Source organism: Muntiacus reevesi, chromosome 2 (assembly GCF_963930625.1).
Source record: "Muntiacus reevesi chromosome 2, mMunRee1.1, whole genome shotgun sequence".
NCBI classification, from domain to species: domain Eukaryota; kingdom Metazoa; phylum Chordata; class Mammalia; order Artiodactyla; family Cervidae; genus Muntiacus; species Muntiacus reevesi.
Genome location: NC_089250.1, coordinates 26,082,382 through 26,100,769, shown reverse-complemented (window position 1 = coordinate 26,100,769; position 18,388 = coordinate 26,082,382). Strand labels below are relative to the sequence as shown.

The following is an 18,388-nucleotide window of genomic DNA, read 5'->3' as shown; positions in this document are numbered from 1 at the left end:
AAACTAGTACAGCCACTATGGAAAACTGTGTGGAGATTTCTTAAAAAACTGGAAATAGAACTGCCATATGACCCAGCAATACCACTTCTGGGCATACACACTGAGGAATCCAGATCTGAAAGAGACACGTGCACCCCAATGTTCATCGCAGCACTGTTTATAATAGCCAGGACATGGAAGCAACCTAGATGCCCATCAGCAGATGAATGGATAAGGAAGCTGTGGTACATATACACCATGGAATATTATTCAGCCGTTAAAAAGAATTCATTTGAATCAGTTCTAATGAGATGGATGAAACTGGAGCCCATTATACAGAGTGAAGTAAGCCAGAAAGATAAAGAACATTACAGTATACTAACACATATATACGGAATTTAGATAGATGGTAGCGATAACCCTATATGCAAAACAGAAAAAGAGACACAGAAGTACAGAACAGACTTTTGAACTCTGGGGGAGAACGTGAGGGTGGGATGTTTTGAAAGAACAGCATGTATATTATCAAGGGTGAAACAGATCACCAGCCCAGGTGGGATGCATGAGTCAAGTGCTCGGGCCTGGTGCACTGGGAGGACCCTGAGGAGTCGGGTGGAGAGGGAGGTGGGAGGGGGGATCGGGATGGGGAATACGTGTAACTATATGGCTGATTCATGTCAATGTATGACAAAACCCACTGAAATGTTGTGAAGTGATTGGCCTCCAACTAATAAAATAATATTTAAAAAAAAAAATAATAAAACTAATAAAGGGCAGAACTAGAATTTGAACCTAAAAAAAAAAAATACACATTGAGCACCTACTCTTTGCCAGTCATTTCTCAATGAACATAACATTAGTAAAAATAAAAACATAAATAAATCACTAAAAAAAAAAAAAAAAAAAAGACACAGTTATGTGTCTGTATGCTAAGTCACTTCAGTCATGTCTGACTCTCTGAGACCCCATGGACTGTAGCCCACCAAGCTCCTGTGACTAAAGGATTCTCCAGGCAAGAATACTGGAGTCGGTTGCCATGCCTTTCCCCAGGGAAGGCACAGTTATAAAAACAAGCAAATCCATTAGGCACTTAGGTATTCTAATCTGCTCTAGTTGGATGATTGTCTTATTTTAGAAATATTTTAATCAGACAGATAAGAAAACTATCTTCTGCAGCAATACCTTATTAAAACAGCAACCAATTGCTGGATAGCCAGCAACACAGTAGGATAATCATGGTTCAACTAAAAGTGGAATCTCGGAAAACTCGTGAGAAATGGAATATTTCCTGCCATACCAGTAAACAAAGGATGTTACAGTCATTAGCAATTGCAGCCACCACTGATGGTGAGCTGGTAAGCCCTGAGGGAACTCAGGAAGGAAAGAACACCTGCCATCTAGCAGCCATCAGACGGCAGCCACTCCCTACAGTAAGTCATGAGAAAATTCAAGATGTGAATATACAGAATATTGGCCCCAGATAGGTGAAGTGCATATCAAAGGAATAATTTCAGTGAACCCAGACTCTTGCATCTTCCTATACACAGAAAAGCACTAAATTCCTCAACTTCAGATATCTGGTTTTCTTTATCTAACAATAATCTTTTGATGTTCAGACTACCTGCCCTTTGTCGCAAAACTTCTATATACCCTGGCTCTCTCCTCATCTCTTCAGGGCAGTTCTCTCAGGGTTACTTGAGATGCTATCTCTCAGGTTTGAAGTCCTAAAAATTCCCGCTGAATAAAACATAACTCTCAACTTTTAGGTTGTGAATATTTTCAAATTCAACTCCAGAAAAGATGCTCAACATCACTCATTATCAGAGAAATGCAAATCAAAACCACAATGAGGTACCATTACATGCCAGTCAGAATGGCTGCTATCAAAAAGTCTACAAGCAATAAATGCTAGAGAGGGTGTGGAGAAAAGGGAACCCTCTTACACTGTTGGTGGGAATGCAAACTAGTATAGCCACTATGGAAAACAGTGTGGAGATTCCTTAAAAAATTGGAAATAGAACTGCCATATGACCCAGCAACCCCACTCCTGGGCATACACACCGAGGAAACCAGATCTGAAAGAGACACGTGCACCCCAATGTTCATCACAGCACTGTTTATAATAGCCAGGACATGGAAGCAACCTAGATGCCCATCAGCAGATGAATGGATAAGAAAGCTGTGGTACATATACACAATGGAATATTACTCAGTAATTAAAAGGAATACATTTGAATCAGTTCTAATGAGGTGGATGAAACTGGAGCCTATTATACAGAGTGAAGTAAGCCAGAAAGATAAAGACCAATACAGTATACTAATGCATATATATGGAATTTAGAAAGATGGTAACGATAACCCTATCGTTATCAGAAAAACAGAAAAAGAGACACAGATGTATAGAACAAACTTTTGGACTCTATGGGAGAAGGCGAGGGTGGGATAATCTGAGAGAATAGCATTGAAACATATATATTATCAAGTGTGAAACAGATCGCCAGTCCAGGTTGGATGCATGAGACAAGTGCTCAGGGCTGGTGCACTAGGATGACCCAGAGAGATGGGATCGGGAGGGAGGTGGGAGGGGGGTTCAGGATGGGGAACACATGTAAATCCATGACTGATTCATGTCAATGTATGGCAAAAAGCACTACAATATTGTAATTAGCCTCCAACTAATAAAAATAAAGGAAAAAAAATAATAAAGTCAACTCCAGTATGTCAAAGACCAGGATCACAACCGTTGAATATACGAACAGAGACAGTTGTTGCTAGTTGAATCTCCTTTACTGATGGACATGTCAAGCCTGGGTGATGAAGCCAGTGCAAGCTAAATCCCAGAACTGGGCAACTGACAAAGCACTGGATTTGCATGGCTTTCTCACGGGCACTGAGATCCAATTGTGAGCTTCTTCAAACAGCTGGGCTCTGACACTATGGGGGCCTTTTCATTACATTTCTCTGTAATGAAAGTGAGTAATGAAAGTGATTCACTCTCTAAAGTGAGTCATGATCACTTTAGTCCCACATCTTTCACGCACTAGAGATAGAAGTGTGATGGAAGTGTTTGCTGGCATTCTGAGCAAGAGCTCCTTGAAACTTTGGCAAGGGAGTTTCTGAGGGACCAAGGCAGAGTGCTACATTATGTTCATTCTCTGCAGAATAAAAAATAACTGAAAATAGGTTACATACTGTATGGAACATATACATAGGTTACATACTTAAAATATATTATATACTATATGGAATATATCTATTTTCACTGCAGTCTGAGGTACAAAACAACTTCATGAATGAATGGTTTAACATACACACAGTGTTTGATGTCAACAACAGTGGTATGATAATGGTCTTGCATAACTCACTTAAAGCAAAAGAAATCATCTGGCTGTAAATACTCTCATTCAGCTGTGCTGGAGCCTGCTCTAAGGTGGATATACCTGAAGCAAATGAGATATTCAGCATATAAATGCATGAGGTGATACTCAAAGGTGATTAAGCACACACAGTCTGCTACAAGCTTAGGACCTGAAAAAATATTTAATAAAGCTACCCAGTTATTTTTAAAAGTATTTCATGACTCTGTTGAGAACCAGATTTATTCACTGAATACAGAGTAAATTTAACCCAACTTCCTCCTCTCCCTCCATGTTACATGGAATCAATAATTTCTAAGTTTTAGGTGGTATCTTATTCATTTTCATTGCCTGGTTAATTACCATTTCATCAGCAGATATAAACAAGACCACGAACCAGTAATGAAGGCAGAGTAGGTTCTCTAGTACACAGAGAGAACAAAGGGCTTCTTTCCTTTGCTATCTCCTATCTTGTCCCAGGAAGAAAAGTCACCTTGATTCCACACTGAGGTCACAGTGAATCACTTCCTTGGCACGTTACTGTGTTTCCCTGGTGTCCCTGCTCTTTGCCCCATGTCTACACTGGCTCTATTTTTCTCTTGAGGTTTTCAGCTCATCCAGGTAAAGGGAGTTATTGATGGAGATGAATGCTTGACCCTGTCCCGTCTGTCTGTTCACCCTAAGATCATTCGGGGCTTGAAGAAGGATTGGTCGTCATCATATCACTGAATGACAAAACTTTTTAGGCTTTATTCTAGTGAAAATGTGCTTGGTTCTATGGAAAAATTGTAACCAAGCTATGGACCTCCCTTAAGACTGACCTAGTATACAATAATTTTATCAGTAAAATACCAAAGTAAACCAATCCATAGGTTTTTGACAATACCTAATACATCCTATATCTAACAGATAGTAAATGAAATACAACAAAAATTCTTCTCTGCTAATAGCATTCTGATATTTGTTACTTACTTTTAACCGGCAACTCTCATTTAGAATAAATAACATGCTTAAGCACAACACATCATAATGTCACATCTTACTCTAAAATAGGATGCAACTGTTTGTGTTTTCATGTTGGTTGTCTCTCTGGCATGACGAGTGGCTTCTCCAGTTTCACCCTAAGACCAAGAAAGACAGTGATGCTTCAGCATCTGTTGTACTTTATGATCTACAGGGAGCACGTAGAACCTTCCTTAGTCTACCCTTTCACATACATAAAATGACAAAACACTGAATTTTTACTTTTTTTTTTGAATTTTTACTTTAAAGTAATTGTTTTTTCAGTCTCATTGGGATTTTAATCAGTTTTCCACAGGATGTGAGTATCTCTGACTTTAGCTAATACATATTTAGTTGGTTTTGGAGTAACATTAAAACTAATTATAAAAGAGGAGTTTGAACTATATCAGAAATGCATGATTCTTTATGTGACAAGCAGTAATATGAACATAACAATATCTGTTGAAGTAGAAAAGAAAGATCAAAAGGAGAAAATGAAGGGAAAGGCTGTTTAGCCTTCTCATACAAACACTGCCACTGCATAAGAAGGTTAGGTTCTTAGACTTACTGCCATGAAAAACATTTTCTTACCTTTGTCAGGTTGACTGATTTTTCTGAAGTCTTCATTTGATAGTTCATTATGTTTTTAGTTTGAGAATGTGGCAGATTACCTATGGGAATGCAGAGAAAATTCATACACCTTTTAGAATCTTTAATGGCTACAAGTTTCCTCCACTTGCAGGTTAAAATAAGAATTGCTGGTCCCACAATATGCATGCTTGGTTAACTAGTCATTGAGACACTTAGAAATAAAATAATATTACTCAAAAATCTATAACTAGTGTTAAACTCCTAAAAAAAGTAAAACTTCCAGCTTAAAAAATAGAAAAAGTAGAGGTAAGTGTTAGATTTCCTTTTAACTGCTATAAGATATGGGGTGATTAGGACAAAGGGACCAATTTGCTTCTCTCTCTGTGTTCACAGAGAGAAAATCTCACCTGAGATTTTCTTTTTTTTTTTAAGATTTTTTTTTTTAATATGGAAAATCTTTATTGAATTTGTTACAACATTGCTTCTATTTTATGTTTTGGTTTCTTGGCCACGAGGGACGTGGGATCTTAGCTCCCCAACCAGGGATCAAACCTGCAGCCCCTGCGTTGGAAGGCAAAGTCTTAACCACTGGACTGCCAGAGAAATCCCCTGAGCTTTTCCTTAATGCAAATGCAATTTTACAATGGACCTTAAAAATCATATGGATCATTAATTCACATGAAGTAATTATATGCAAATCAAACATGGTTGAGAGCAAAGAACATTTTCAACCTAACATTCAGAAATATGTGCCTGGCGCTGGGCTATATAACTGTACACCACTGAGGTTATGAAAACTGATGGTATAGTGAAAATATTATGTCCTTTGAAGCCAGGAAGACCTGGGTTTACATACCAGCTGTAGTGCTTAAATTGCTGATTATTTACTTGGTCTCTGAGTCACAGTGTGAGTCCATAAAACGGGGATGATAATGTCCGCCTCACGGGATTTTGATGACGTGATAGTAAGTCTGGCATGAGAGGAGTGCCTGGAAATGTTAGCTGTCTTTCACTCCTTGCTCACCCTTCCCACCACCCCCACCAAGCGCAGTACACCAACCAACTTATGATCCATGAGTTTATCATCCTAGTAGAAGGGTTTGAAATATCTCCAGAATTCAGTGTCACTTCAGGAAGACTGTTTTTCTTGTGTCCTTTTAGGCAATAAGTAGAGGCTGTGTGTTTTGGCAAATGTTTCACTTTTACTATTTTTTTTTGCCTTTTGGTGGCTGCAGAAGGTTGGCTCTGAGCTAAGGCTGCAGGAAGGCACCCTGCCTGGGCTGTGGCTGGTGGTGCCACTGCTCTGCTCTCATCCTCTTCCCCTCATCACTTCAGGAAAAGCTCTGGGGCGAGAGCATGGCTTTTCTGCTGGGCTGAAACTGTCTCTGCACAGGTGACCCTTGAAATGAGACTCTTCCTGGACACAGGTGAGTGGACAGACATGGTCACCAAGCATTGTCAGAGAGGCAGCTTCAGGAATTATGCTTAGTGGGTTTTTCTACTTTGTTTTTGTTTACAATTACCAGGGAAAGTTTTGGAAAAGAAAATTTACTTGGGGAAAAAATGACCATCGTAGAGATTTCTTGGAAGCATGATGAATATACAAAGTGCAAAGAGTACATTAATTAGGATAGACCCATTGCTTTTTTTTTTTTTATTATTAGTTGGAGGCTAATTACTTTAAAATATTGTAGTGGTTTTTGTCATACATTGACATGAATCAGTCATGGATTTACATGTGTTCCCCATCCCAATCCCCCCTCCCACCTCCCTCTCCACCCGATCCCTCTGGGTCTTCCCAGTGCACCAGCCCTGAGCACTTGTCTCATGCATCCAACCTGGGCTGGTGATCTGTTTCACTCTAAATAATATACATGTTTTGATGCTGTTCTCTCAAAACATCCCACCCTCACCTTCTCCCACAGAGTCCAAAAGTCTGTTCTGTACATCTGTGTCTCTTTTTTCTGTTTTGCATATAGGGTTATCATTATCATCTTTCTAAATTCCAGATATATGTGTTAGTATACTGTATTGGTCTTTATCTTTCTGGCTTACTTCACTCTGTAAAATGGGCTCCAGTTTCATCCATCTCATTAGAACTGATTCAAATGAATTCTTTTTAATGGCTGAGTAATATTCCATTGTGTATATGTACCACAGCTTTCTTATCCATTCGTCTGCTGATGGGCATCTAGGTTGCTTCCATGTCCTGGCTATTATAAACAGTGCTGTGATGAACATTGGGGTGCACGTGTCTCTTTCAGATCTGGTTTCCTTGGTGTGTATGCCCAGGAGTGGGATTGCTGGGTCATATGGCAGTTCTATTTTCAGTTTTTTAAGAAATCTCCACACTGTTCTTCATAGTGGCTACCCATTGCTTTTAAAAACCTATATTCGAGGGGGGTTCAGGATGGGAGACACATGTACACATCATGGCTGATTCATGTCAATGTATGGTAAAAACCACTACACTATTGTAAACTAATCAACCTCCAATTAAAATAAATAAATAAATTTTAAAAAACCCTATATTCGAAAAGAAGAAATTTTCTTAAATCAATGACTTTTCACCTTAGAAATTATAAGACAAAATAAACCCCAAAGGAAAAAGAAGAAAACAATAAGACAAAAGCAAAAAAAAAAAATCAGTAAAATAAAATGAAAAATTCAATAGCTAAAATCAGTGAAACTATAAGTTGGTTCTTCAAGAATATCAATAAAGTTGGTAAACCTCTAGAAAATCTATCAAAAATAAAATGAGAGAGGACACAAGTTATTTTTATCAGGAATAAGAGAACAGATATAACCTCATGATCTACAAATATCAAAAGGATAATAAGAGATTATTATCAACTTTATGTCAATAAATTTGACAGCACAGAATAAACAAAGTTTTCTTAAAAGATAAAACTACTCTAAAGCCAATTAAAAAATAAAATAACTTGAATAGCTTTGTATTTATCAAAGAGTTGAATCTGTAGTTAAAAGCCTTGTCACACACGTTCAGATGACATCCCTGGTGAATTCAACAAAGTCATTTAGAAACAAATAATAGTCACCCTGGGGGCTTTCCTCATAGCTCAGTTGGTAAAGAATCCGCCTGCAATGCAGGAGACCCGGTTCAATTCCTGGGTTGGGAAGATCTGCTGGAGAAGGGATAGGCTACCCACTCCAGTATTCTTGGGCTTCCCTTGTGGCTCAGCTGGTAAAGAATCTGCCTGCAATGCGGGAGACCAGGGTTTGATTCCTGGGTTGGGAAGATGCCCTGCAAAAGAGAAAGGCTACCCACTCCAGTATGCTGGCCTGGAGAATTCCATGGACTATACAGTCCATGGGGTTGCGAAGAGTTAGACACGACTGAGCAACTCACTAATATTCACCCTATTTTTCCTGAAAATTGAAGAGGAAGCATTATTTCTCAATTCATTCTATGAGACCAGCATTACTCTGATTTCAAAATCAGAAAACTACAGTTTAATATTCCTCATGAACATAGATGCAAAAATTCTTAACAAAAGGTTAGCAAATTGAATCTGGCAATACATAGTCAAATGCATCATGACCATGTCAAGATTTTCCCAGGAATTAAAGTTAGTATAATGTTCAAAAACCAATACATGCAACTAACCATTTTTATAGATTTTAAAAACAAAACAAAGTAAAGACAAATAATCATCTCAGTAGATGGAGAAACTGCATTTGACAAAATTCAAACATGCATGCTTGATAAAAACTTAGGAAACCAGAAACAGAAAGCAACTTCCTCCTGATTAAGGACATTTATGAAAAACCTATAGCTAACATATCATAGTAAATGGGGAAAAACTGACGGCTTCCTCCAAGATCAGGAATAAGCCAAGAATGTTCACTTTCACCACTTGTATTCAACGCTGCATCTGTGATTCTGGGCTGTGCAATCAGGCAATATGAAGAAACACAACATAAAAGGAATGAAAAAGAAAGGGCAAGCACTTTAGTCACAGATGACATCACCATCTATGTAGAAAATCTATGGAATTAACAAAAAAAAGCGACTCTAACATGAGTTTAGCAACATTGTAGGGAAAACGATCAATACACAAAAATCAACTGGATTTCCATATACTAGGAACATACAAAATTTGAACTAAAAAGCACCATTTATTAGAGCATAGGATGTGATATAATAGCAGATAATTTGACAGAAAACATGCAAGACTTGTACACTGACAACTGCAAAATGTTGCTGACAGAAATTAAGGAAGACTTGAAAAATAAGCATACTGTGCTCCTTGATTGGAGGACTCAATATTATGAAGATAGCAGATACCCCAAACTAATCTATAGCTTCAGGGCAATCTAATCAAAGTCTCACCAGCATTTTGGGTAGAAATTAACAAGCTCATGTTAAATTTACATGGAAAGGCAAAGAATTATAATCACACCTGAATAACTCTGGAAAAGAAGAACAAAGCTGGGTGACTTATATTACCTGATTTCAAAATTTTTAGTAAAGCTACAGTGATCAAGAAGTATATTATTGGCATAAAGACAGACAAATATCAGTGATACACAATACAGTCCAGAAATAAACAGTCTCTCTCTCCTTCTCTATCTCTCCAAGGATGCCCAAGCAATGAACTAGGGAAAAGAATAATCTTTTTAACAAATGATGCTGAAACAATCAGATAGGGGCATGAAGGACTGGAATGAAGGACCATAAAGACTCAGGAGGAAACAGCATTTGGGGATAATGAATTTGTTCACTATTACCTGTGGTGATGGTTTTACAGGAGTCTATGTACGTCAAGGCCTCATCAAATTTTACTGTTTAAGTATGTGCTGCTCATTCTATGTCAGTTATGCCTCAACTATAAGCTATAGTTGAATTATATCTCAACTATAACTCAAACTATAAAAAATGAAGTGCAGAGAATAATGTTAAACTCCAATAAAGAAAAACAAACCAAATTACACTTTTTGTACTTAAAAGCAAATGCAAATTACACTTTTTGTACTTAAAAGCAAATGCAAAGATTTGTTGGTTGGAACAAAGGCATGTGACTTTTTAATCAACAAGGCAGAACTCAACTAAACTTGTGGAATCTTAAAGCATCATCCCACAGTGCCCACTCCTGACACAGCGGATAATTCTAAACTCTCTGGGGGTGACTGTACTCTTCTAATGAGAAGTTCGAACACCACCAAACTTTCTGGTGAGCACTTCACTTTACTGGAAACCTAACTTCTTCATAAAACTAAAAATCGACCCACACATACAAAAAAAATGGATGGAAATTGCCTCAGCTTACCTGTTCTTGTCAGAGGATGGTTGACTAGTTGTCGAATTACACTGTTTTCTGATGACCTCAAAAGGAGCACAATATCAGTGGGAAGAGTGTCTCTATTTTTAGCTAAGAACCCACTTGCATTATAGATGACCTGTTGATAAAGTATGTTACCAACACTGTCACAATCAACGTCATCATTATCATTATCAACAGATACATGTGAAAGTGTAGAAGTGTTAGTCACTCAAGTTGTGTCTGACTCTTTGTGACCGCATGGACTGTAGCCTTCCAGGCTCCTCTGTCCATGGGATTCTCCAGGCAAGAATACTGGAGTGGGTTGTCATTCCCTTCTCCAGGGGATCTTCCCAAGCCAGGGATTGAACTCAGGTCTCCTGCATTGCAGGCAGACTCTTTATGATCTGAGCCACCAGGGAAGCCCACATTAATAGATACATACAGAAAGCTTACTCAGTGCTGAGTGACAGCTACACAAAGATTTATAAAGGCAATCCCTACAACTTGGCTAAAATGTGAACCTCTTCAGGTTTACACTACCTGTTTTCAGTGACAAATTTGTGCCTCACTGATTTTATTTGGGTGGAAACAACCAAAAAGGTTTGATTCCTCCCATTTATTATAGTGGAAATGTTGTGTGTTTCCCATCTCTATTTGGAGGGTTGGGGCCAGAAAGGTGTTCTCATTTCTATGATAACTGACTCACCTGCAGTGAAAACGCCTTTATAGAATTTGCTCCACAGTAGCGGGGTCTATATATACTGTGGGTGTTTTGTGTTTCTGGCACTTCTCAATAATTGTAAGATTTTTAAAGATCAATGTAACCCCAAAGTTTCGGTAGGGTGGTTCAATGTGGTTGTTTTTAATGAGGTGAATTTCATCCCTCCAAAATTAGTCTGTTTCAAATCGAACCCCCAATGTGACTGTATTTGGATACAAGGTCTTTAGAAGGTAAGGAGGGATAAAAGAGGTTTAAGGGTGATACTCTAAGCCCACAGGACTGGTGTTCTTATAATATGAGGAAGATATACATGAAATCTCTTTCTCTTCCTTACATGCACATAGAGAAAAGGCTATATGAAAACACAGAGAGAAGGCAGCTGCCTGCAAACCAGGAAGAGAGGCCTCACAAGATACCAGATCTGCTGGCCCCTTGATCTTGGACTTCTAGTCTCCAGAACTGTGAGGAAATACAATTTCCATTGTTTACGACACCCAGCCAGAGGTAATTTTGTTATGGCAGCCCGAGAAGGCTAATATAATTAAAAATAACTGGATAAACTGATCATAGGAAATTCTTAATGATTGTTTTAAAGGAGACTTATTCATAAAATCATGTGCCAAAAATCATGAGAAAGGCTATAACTAAAATATTTAAGGTAGATTTTGCTTTCAATGACAAAAGTCTGGAATGTTGACTGACACAAAAGTTCTATCAGACTAGAATTCCTGGTGTTCTAACTGTTATTCTATTTGTTTATGTATTTCTATGAATTCCTCTTCTTGATTAAATATCTTCTTACTCCTCAATATTTATAAAGTCATTGTAAGGGAAAGATCTGTTATTCTCTACAGAAGGAAAAGAAACCTTCTTCTGGGCGCGGGACGACATATCTGAGGTTTGCTCTGGTATAGGAAAGTGTATCCTTCATTATATAAACATCACTTCCTCTAACTGCATGTCAGTCCATTAGCTGATGGACTGACTAATCCTACCTAATTAATCAGCTCAATTATCTGGCCATACCTCCTGCCTGGTACCTTCTCTTGTGGGGAAGGAGGAGATACAAAGGCTGCAGTGGACAGAGAAGCATCTCAAGTCTGAAGAAGCCAATTTATATAAAAGGTTCCCAGTTATCATTAAAAGAAGGGAAAACTGCCAGCCAACTGCAGCCCAAGCCAGAACTTAGGATCAGAAAGACGGACTCTTTATGTCATTATAACTATCTGTAAATATTTGGGGCCATAATTTTCATAGCTTTATTACTTAGCAAAAGACTAAAGAGAATCTCAGTCACAGTGCTTCAAAGCTCTTACCTTTCCTGCATAATGGTGAATTCCAAAACTAAGCTCCATTCTTTTAGGTCTCCAGAAGTACTGTGATTTCAGATTACCTTCAAATTTTTCTGTAGAAAGAAATTTAACTCCAAGATTAAGCATGTTGGAATGCCTCAAAAAATACTGATTGACAGAATCATCTCTTTCACATAAAATGGAAAATGTGCAGTGAAAAAACTGAAAATTTTATATAACTACTACATGTAGATTTGTAATATAACTATAAATGGTAAGGTAAAATTTGGGATCACGAATTTTACCATTCCATTACGATTCAGAGCAGCAGTACTTAAACCTTGGCAAGCATCAGAATCACCTGGAGGGTTTGTTAAAATAGACTGCTGGTTCCCACCTCCAGAGCTTCTGACTCAATAGGTCTTGGAGTGGGATCCAAGAATTAACATTTCTAGCAAGTTCCCAAGGGGGATGCTGATGTCCCTGGTCTAGAGACCACATTCTAAGAACGGAGGAAAGAAACCAAGTACTTGAGGTTGTCCAGAGAGCTTTGTGAAATACAGCTGGATGTGAAACCATGAGCCTAGACATTTGGTATTTTCTCTCTTTTCTCTAAGAGGAGCTATAGGTTATTATTGATTACATAGGAAACACAATAGGATCATAAAATAAATTCTACAATAATTTTACCACCACAAATTCTCTGTTATTTCATGTTATGGAAGGTACACTTTAACATTAAAATTAAATGACTAGTATGAAATGATTTCCCCACAACTTTGGGGTTATTTTCTTTTCCATCTATCTGTTTTCCATTCTGAGAGCTGTCCTTTTGCCCTGCCCTTCCATTTTTAATTTTGGGCTGGATGATCTCTAAGGTCACTTCTAACATAAAATCCTATGGTCGGGGCTCTACCATAATATAAGGTGAAGTTGAATATGGAAATCTGTTTATCACTGAATATTTCAGACTACTGTAAACATTCACTCGTCCAGGTACTAGATCAAAAACCTCTTCTTTAAAGTTAGATGTCCAATCTTTGTCACAGCAATATTCTACTAAGTAACTTTAAAAATTAAAAAACCATTCATAATCACATGACTGCATTACATGAAAACTATGCAGACGTACTGAATTTAAAACTCACCTATAAGAGTTTGGTCGGTGGCCTTGGGAAATCTACTTTCTTCATCAAGGAGGGACAGTAAACCCATTGGCTTCTGCAAAAACATGTCTAGGAGAGGCCGGTTATCTTCATATTCAATAACTCTAGCATCAATATCTTCATTTAGGTATTCATTCTATAATGGGACATGACAGGCATAGAAATACTTAAAATTTTGTGAACAATATGTAAACTGGCAGGAATTACCTAAAATTCTGCTCTGCATATAGAAAATTTCTCCCTATGAACTTGCCCTTAAACTGAGGGTATCATTTTATTTCTCTCCCTCCTGATGTGCTAGTTCATTAAAGTCAGCACTGTTGATGTTCAGGGTAGCAATAAAAAGTTTCTATTCCCTGTATTAGAATTCCCCCTATTAGAATCTCAAGCTTTCCAGACATGGGGGACTATGTTGCTAGTGAGCTATAATAAAATCATGTTACATAATTTCTTTTGTTAATGATTTTTTGGATGTGAACTGCTTCTTAAAGTCTTTACTGAATTTGCTACAATATTGCTTGCTTTTTATGTTTTGGTTTTTTGGCTGTGAAGCACATGTGATCGGGAATGGAACTGGCACCTCCTGCACTGGAAGGCAAAGTCCCAAACACTGGACCACCAGGTAAGTTCTCAAGAATGGACAGAATATTAATTGGGTATATCTTAGGGTCACACTTCCCCCCATTTCAGCCTTTTATCTAACTTCAGAAATGGGGAATCTCTCAAGAACATCACTTTTCAATCATGATGACATTTACATTATTTGGGATGAACAACTGTGGGTCACAGGAGCCACCAATGGGTGAAGAACCAAGAACATGCAGGTTCCCATCTGGGCTCTGCTGTCAGGAAGCATTTAATAAGAGGCTTCCTGTGTGCTGTTTTGGATCTGTCAGGAACCCTCTGGCCCTTATTAATCCCTGAATATTCAGGAATTAAGAGGAGAGGCACGCCTTTCCCGGGGCTGAGGACAGGCATTTCTCATTACAGTGATAAGTACCCTCTTCTTTTTTATGAACCATACGGTAAAAGGTGATTGTTTGTAACTCTCTCTTTGATAGGGATCGTCTTAAGTTTTGTATATCTGGAATTTTAATCTTTATCTTTGCTGAGAATAGCTACCTTGTAAGACAGTATATATGCCCACACCATGTTGATTAAAACACCTTTGCTCCATCAGAGCTTGGGTCCCCGCGTCTTTCTTTCTTTCTCTCTTTCCTTCTCTCTCTCTTTCAGGCTAATTCCTTGGAGTGCGGAGGCCCACTGAGCTCACCTTGCCGGGGCTTCTAAGATCCTCTCGAGAAGGCACACTGTGCCTTCACCCACTCGAGAGGGCGCCTGGTGCCTACATGCAGCAGTGTAAGCTCTAAAAACAGGGCTTTATTGGCCTTCCACATAAACCAGGGGATATCAGCCTCTTTCTCTCTCTTACTTTCTTATCGTCGGCTTCGGGCCACCAGCTTCTGGTCCATTAAAGGACCAACAAGTGGTGCCTGAACAGGGACTTGGTACACGTGGCAAGATTTGGACGGAATGACCCCCAGGGCCTATTGAGGCCAGTAAGTACTAAGACATGGTTCAATTGACCGGAAAGCCCCCTCACTTTTCTACTTTACTTCAGCACTTATTTAAAGTTCAGGGATTTTCGGTTTCACGCCAGAAAATAGAGGCTTGCCTTCAGACAGTGGTTGAATGTAACCCTTGGTTCCCTAATGAAGGTAGTTCCAATAGATTTCTGGCCCCTATGGGCTCTCATTGAAGCTGTGTTTCTGCCGTTTCAAGGTAATTCTAGCCCTCATGATATTCGGCAACAGGCAGAACATTTATTACATGAATATAAATTAGACGATGATACCTTACAAAAGGCCCAAATAGAACAACAATAGATATCTCAAGATTTTCCTACCAACCCTGCCCCGGTTGCTCCAAGCGCTCCTCCCCTGCCGGAGGGCACATATCCCAAAGTCTCTCCCTCAATAAAACATAATGATTCTGATAACGACTCCCTTAAGACATCTTTTAACATTAAAACCAACAACACCTTTCTGAATAACAATAATCTACCCCCTTTGCGACAGAGGCTCTCTGAATTGCTGGCTTTGCCATCACAAGTCTCTGAAGTCGATGGTTTTTCTGCCTTTCCAGTTTTAAGAAATGCTGATGCTCAAGGGCAGATAATACCTCAATATGAAGGTATTAACCTTTTTTACATGCAACAAATGAAAAAGGCTGTAACTATGTATGGCCCACATTTGCCTTTTTCTAGAGAGATTCTAAATGCTATGGCGTCTTCTACTGCAACCTTTATTCCCTATGATTGGCAAATTTTAATAAAAGCTCTCCTTAAACCAAGAGTTAAATAAGCAGGGTGACAATATACAGCCTTGACGTACTCCTTTTCCTATTTGGAACCAGTCTGTTGTTCCATGTCCAATTCTAACTGTTGCTTCCTGACCTGCATACAGGTTTCTCAAGAGGCAGGTCAAGTGGTCTGGTATTCCCGTATCTTTCAGAATTTTCCACAGTTTACTGTGATCCACACAGTTGAAGGCTTTGGCATATTCAATAAAGCAGAAATAGATGTTTTTCTAGAACTCTCTTGCTTTTACGATGATCCAGCGGATATTGGCAATTTGATCTCTGGTTCCTCTGCCTTTTCTAAAACCAGCTTGAACATTTGGAAGTTCTCGGTTCACATATTGCTGAAGCCTGCCTTGGAGAATTTTGAGCATCACTTTATTAGCATGTGAGATGAGTGCAATTGTGTGGTAGTTTGAGCATTCTTTAGGATTGCCTTTCTTAGGGATTGGAATGAAAACTGATGCAGAGTACATCATGAGAAATGTTGGGCTGGAAGAAGCACAAGCTGGAATCAAGATTGCCGGGAGAAATATCAATAACCTCAGATATGCAAATGACACCACTCTTATGGCAGAGAGTGAAGAGGAACTAAAAAGCCTCTTGATGAAAGTGAAAGACGAAGAGTGAAAAAGTTGGCTTAAAGCTTAACATTCAGAAAACTAAGATCATGGCATCTGGTCCCATCACCTCATGGGAAATAGATGGGGAGACAGTGGAAACAGTGTCAGACTTTACTTTTTTGGACTCCAAAATCACTGCAGATGGTGACTGAAGCTATGAAATTAAAAGACGCTTACTCCTTGGAAGGAAAGTTATGACCAACCTAGATAGCATAGTAAAAAGCAGAGACACTACTTCGCCAACAAAGGTCTGCCTGGTCAAGGCTGTGGCTCTTCCAGTTGTCATGTATGGATGTGAGTGTTGGACTATGAAGAAAGCTGAGCGCTGAAAATTGATACTTTTGAACTATGGTGTTGGAGAAGACTCTTGAGAGTCCCTTGGACTTCAAGGAGATCCAGCCAGTCCATTCTAAAGGAGATATGTCCTGGGCGTTCATTGGAAGGACTGATGCTGAAGCTGAAACTCCAATACTTTGGCCACCTCATGCGAAGAGTTGACTCATTGGAAAAGACCCTGATGCTGGGAGGGATTGGGGGCAGGAGGAGAAGGGGACGACGGGGGATGAGATGGCTGGATGGCATCACTGACTCAATGGGCATGAGTCTGAGTAAGCTCCATGAGTTTGTGATGGACAGGGAGGCCTGGTGTGCTGCGATTCATGGGGTCACAAAGAGTCGGACACAACTGAGCAACTGAACTGAACTGAACTGAAACCAAGAGAGTATCTTCAATGGACAATGTGGTTTCAAGATATAGCCAGAGGCCAGGCAAACAGAAATGCTCCAGCTGGCACTCCCCAAAACCAAATTACTTTTGAGATGCTAACTGGCACCGGACAATTTGACACCACAGAAGCTCAAATACGATACCCTCCTTTGTTGCATGATCAATTAAAAACAGTGGCCCTTGAAGCTTGGGACCGAATTACTCCTCAAGGGGAGCCCACAGGTAGCTACACTAAAATATTACAGGGACCTAATGAAATGTATGCTGATTTCTTAGCTAGATTAGAAACTGCTATTTCCTGTACAGTAATTGGAAAAGAAGCTAAAAGGCAACTAGAAAAATTACTTGCTTATGAAAATGCAAATCAGGAATGCCAAAGGGCTACAGTCCCAATTTGTGATACAGGGACTACTTTTGATTATTTGAAGGCTTGTCACAATATAAGCTCAGAAACTCAAAACATGCAAATGTTAGCTAAAACAAGAAAGAGAAATGCCTTAAAAAAGAGAAATGAAAGATGCTTTACATGTAGAGATAAAAAACCATTTAAAAAGAGACTGTCCTAAGAAAGTAAAAAAAAAAAAAAAAAAAAATTCCAAAAATCTGCCCCCACAAACCTTCAGTCTTTTACTTGGCCGATCTAGTTTGACTTAACAGGCAAGAAGGCCAGGGGTCTCCAAATAGGAAAAATAGGCTGAAAGTGTCACATTTTTATCTCTCTTAAGCAGCAGGAAGAAACAAACTAGTGATATATATATATATATATTTTTTTTTTTTCTTTTTCTTCTCTATTCAAATTTAAAAGGAGGTTTCTCTTAAAATACTGTGTTGCCATAATGACACTTGGTTTCACTTAAAGCTAACTACTCTCAAACCCTGAGTTAACCAATGCATTTTTCTTATGAAAATGTTTGTCTTAAGCTATGTTAATGTGCGATACATTTACCCCAGACTCTGTCTTCAAGTTGGTTCAGCCTAAGACTCAGAACCAACTTGACAAACCAGTATGTTTTACTCATGCAAATGTTCTCTTAAGCTATGTTAATGAAACTGTGTTTGCTTGGAAACCTGCCTTTCTTCAAGATTCATATCAATCATTTTGTGGCCTGGGACAACTCACCTGGTGCCAAGGTTATCTCAAAATGCATGTTGTGGGTGAGCGGCCTGGTGCTATTCTCTTCAGTTTTGAGACATTTCCTTTCTCTAATTAGCAGACTGCTAGTAGTTATATGACACCTGGCTGAAGACTAGTAGGGGGGCACGCTTTCTGCCCCCTTTGATGCCTATG

The 18,388-nt window shown here is 38.9% G+C and overlaps 1 protein-coding gene across 1 annotated transcript in view; it reads right to left on the bottom strand.

Moving 5' to 3' along the window:
* MYO3A (myosin IIIA) overlaps window positions 1-18,388 on the bottom strand; it is a 167,248-nt gene that overhangs the window by 41,088 nt on the left and 107,772 nt on the right. Inside the window, exons 19-23 of the mRNA XM_065919145.1 lie at window positions 13,375-13,528; window positions 12,251-12,339; window positions 10,220-10,349; window positions 4,929-5,008; window positions 4,379-4,456 (exon numbers count right to left, since the gene is read on the bottom strand). Of these exons, the coding sequence (XP_065775217.1) occupies window positions 4,379-4,456; window positions 4,929-5,008; window positions 10,220-10,349; window positions 12,251-12,339; window positions 13,375-13,528 (531 nt within the window). The remainder of the gene's footprint in view (window positions 1-4,378; window positions 4,457-4,928; window positions 5,009-10,219; window positions 10,350-12,250; window positions 12,340-13,374; window positions 13,529-18,388) is intronic.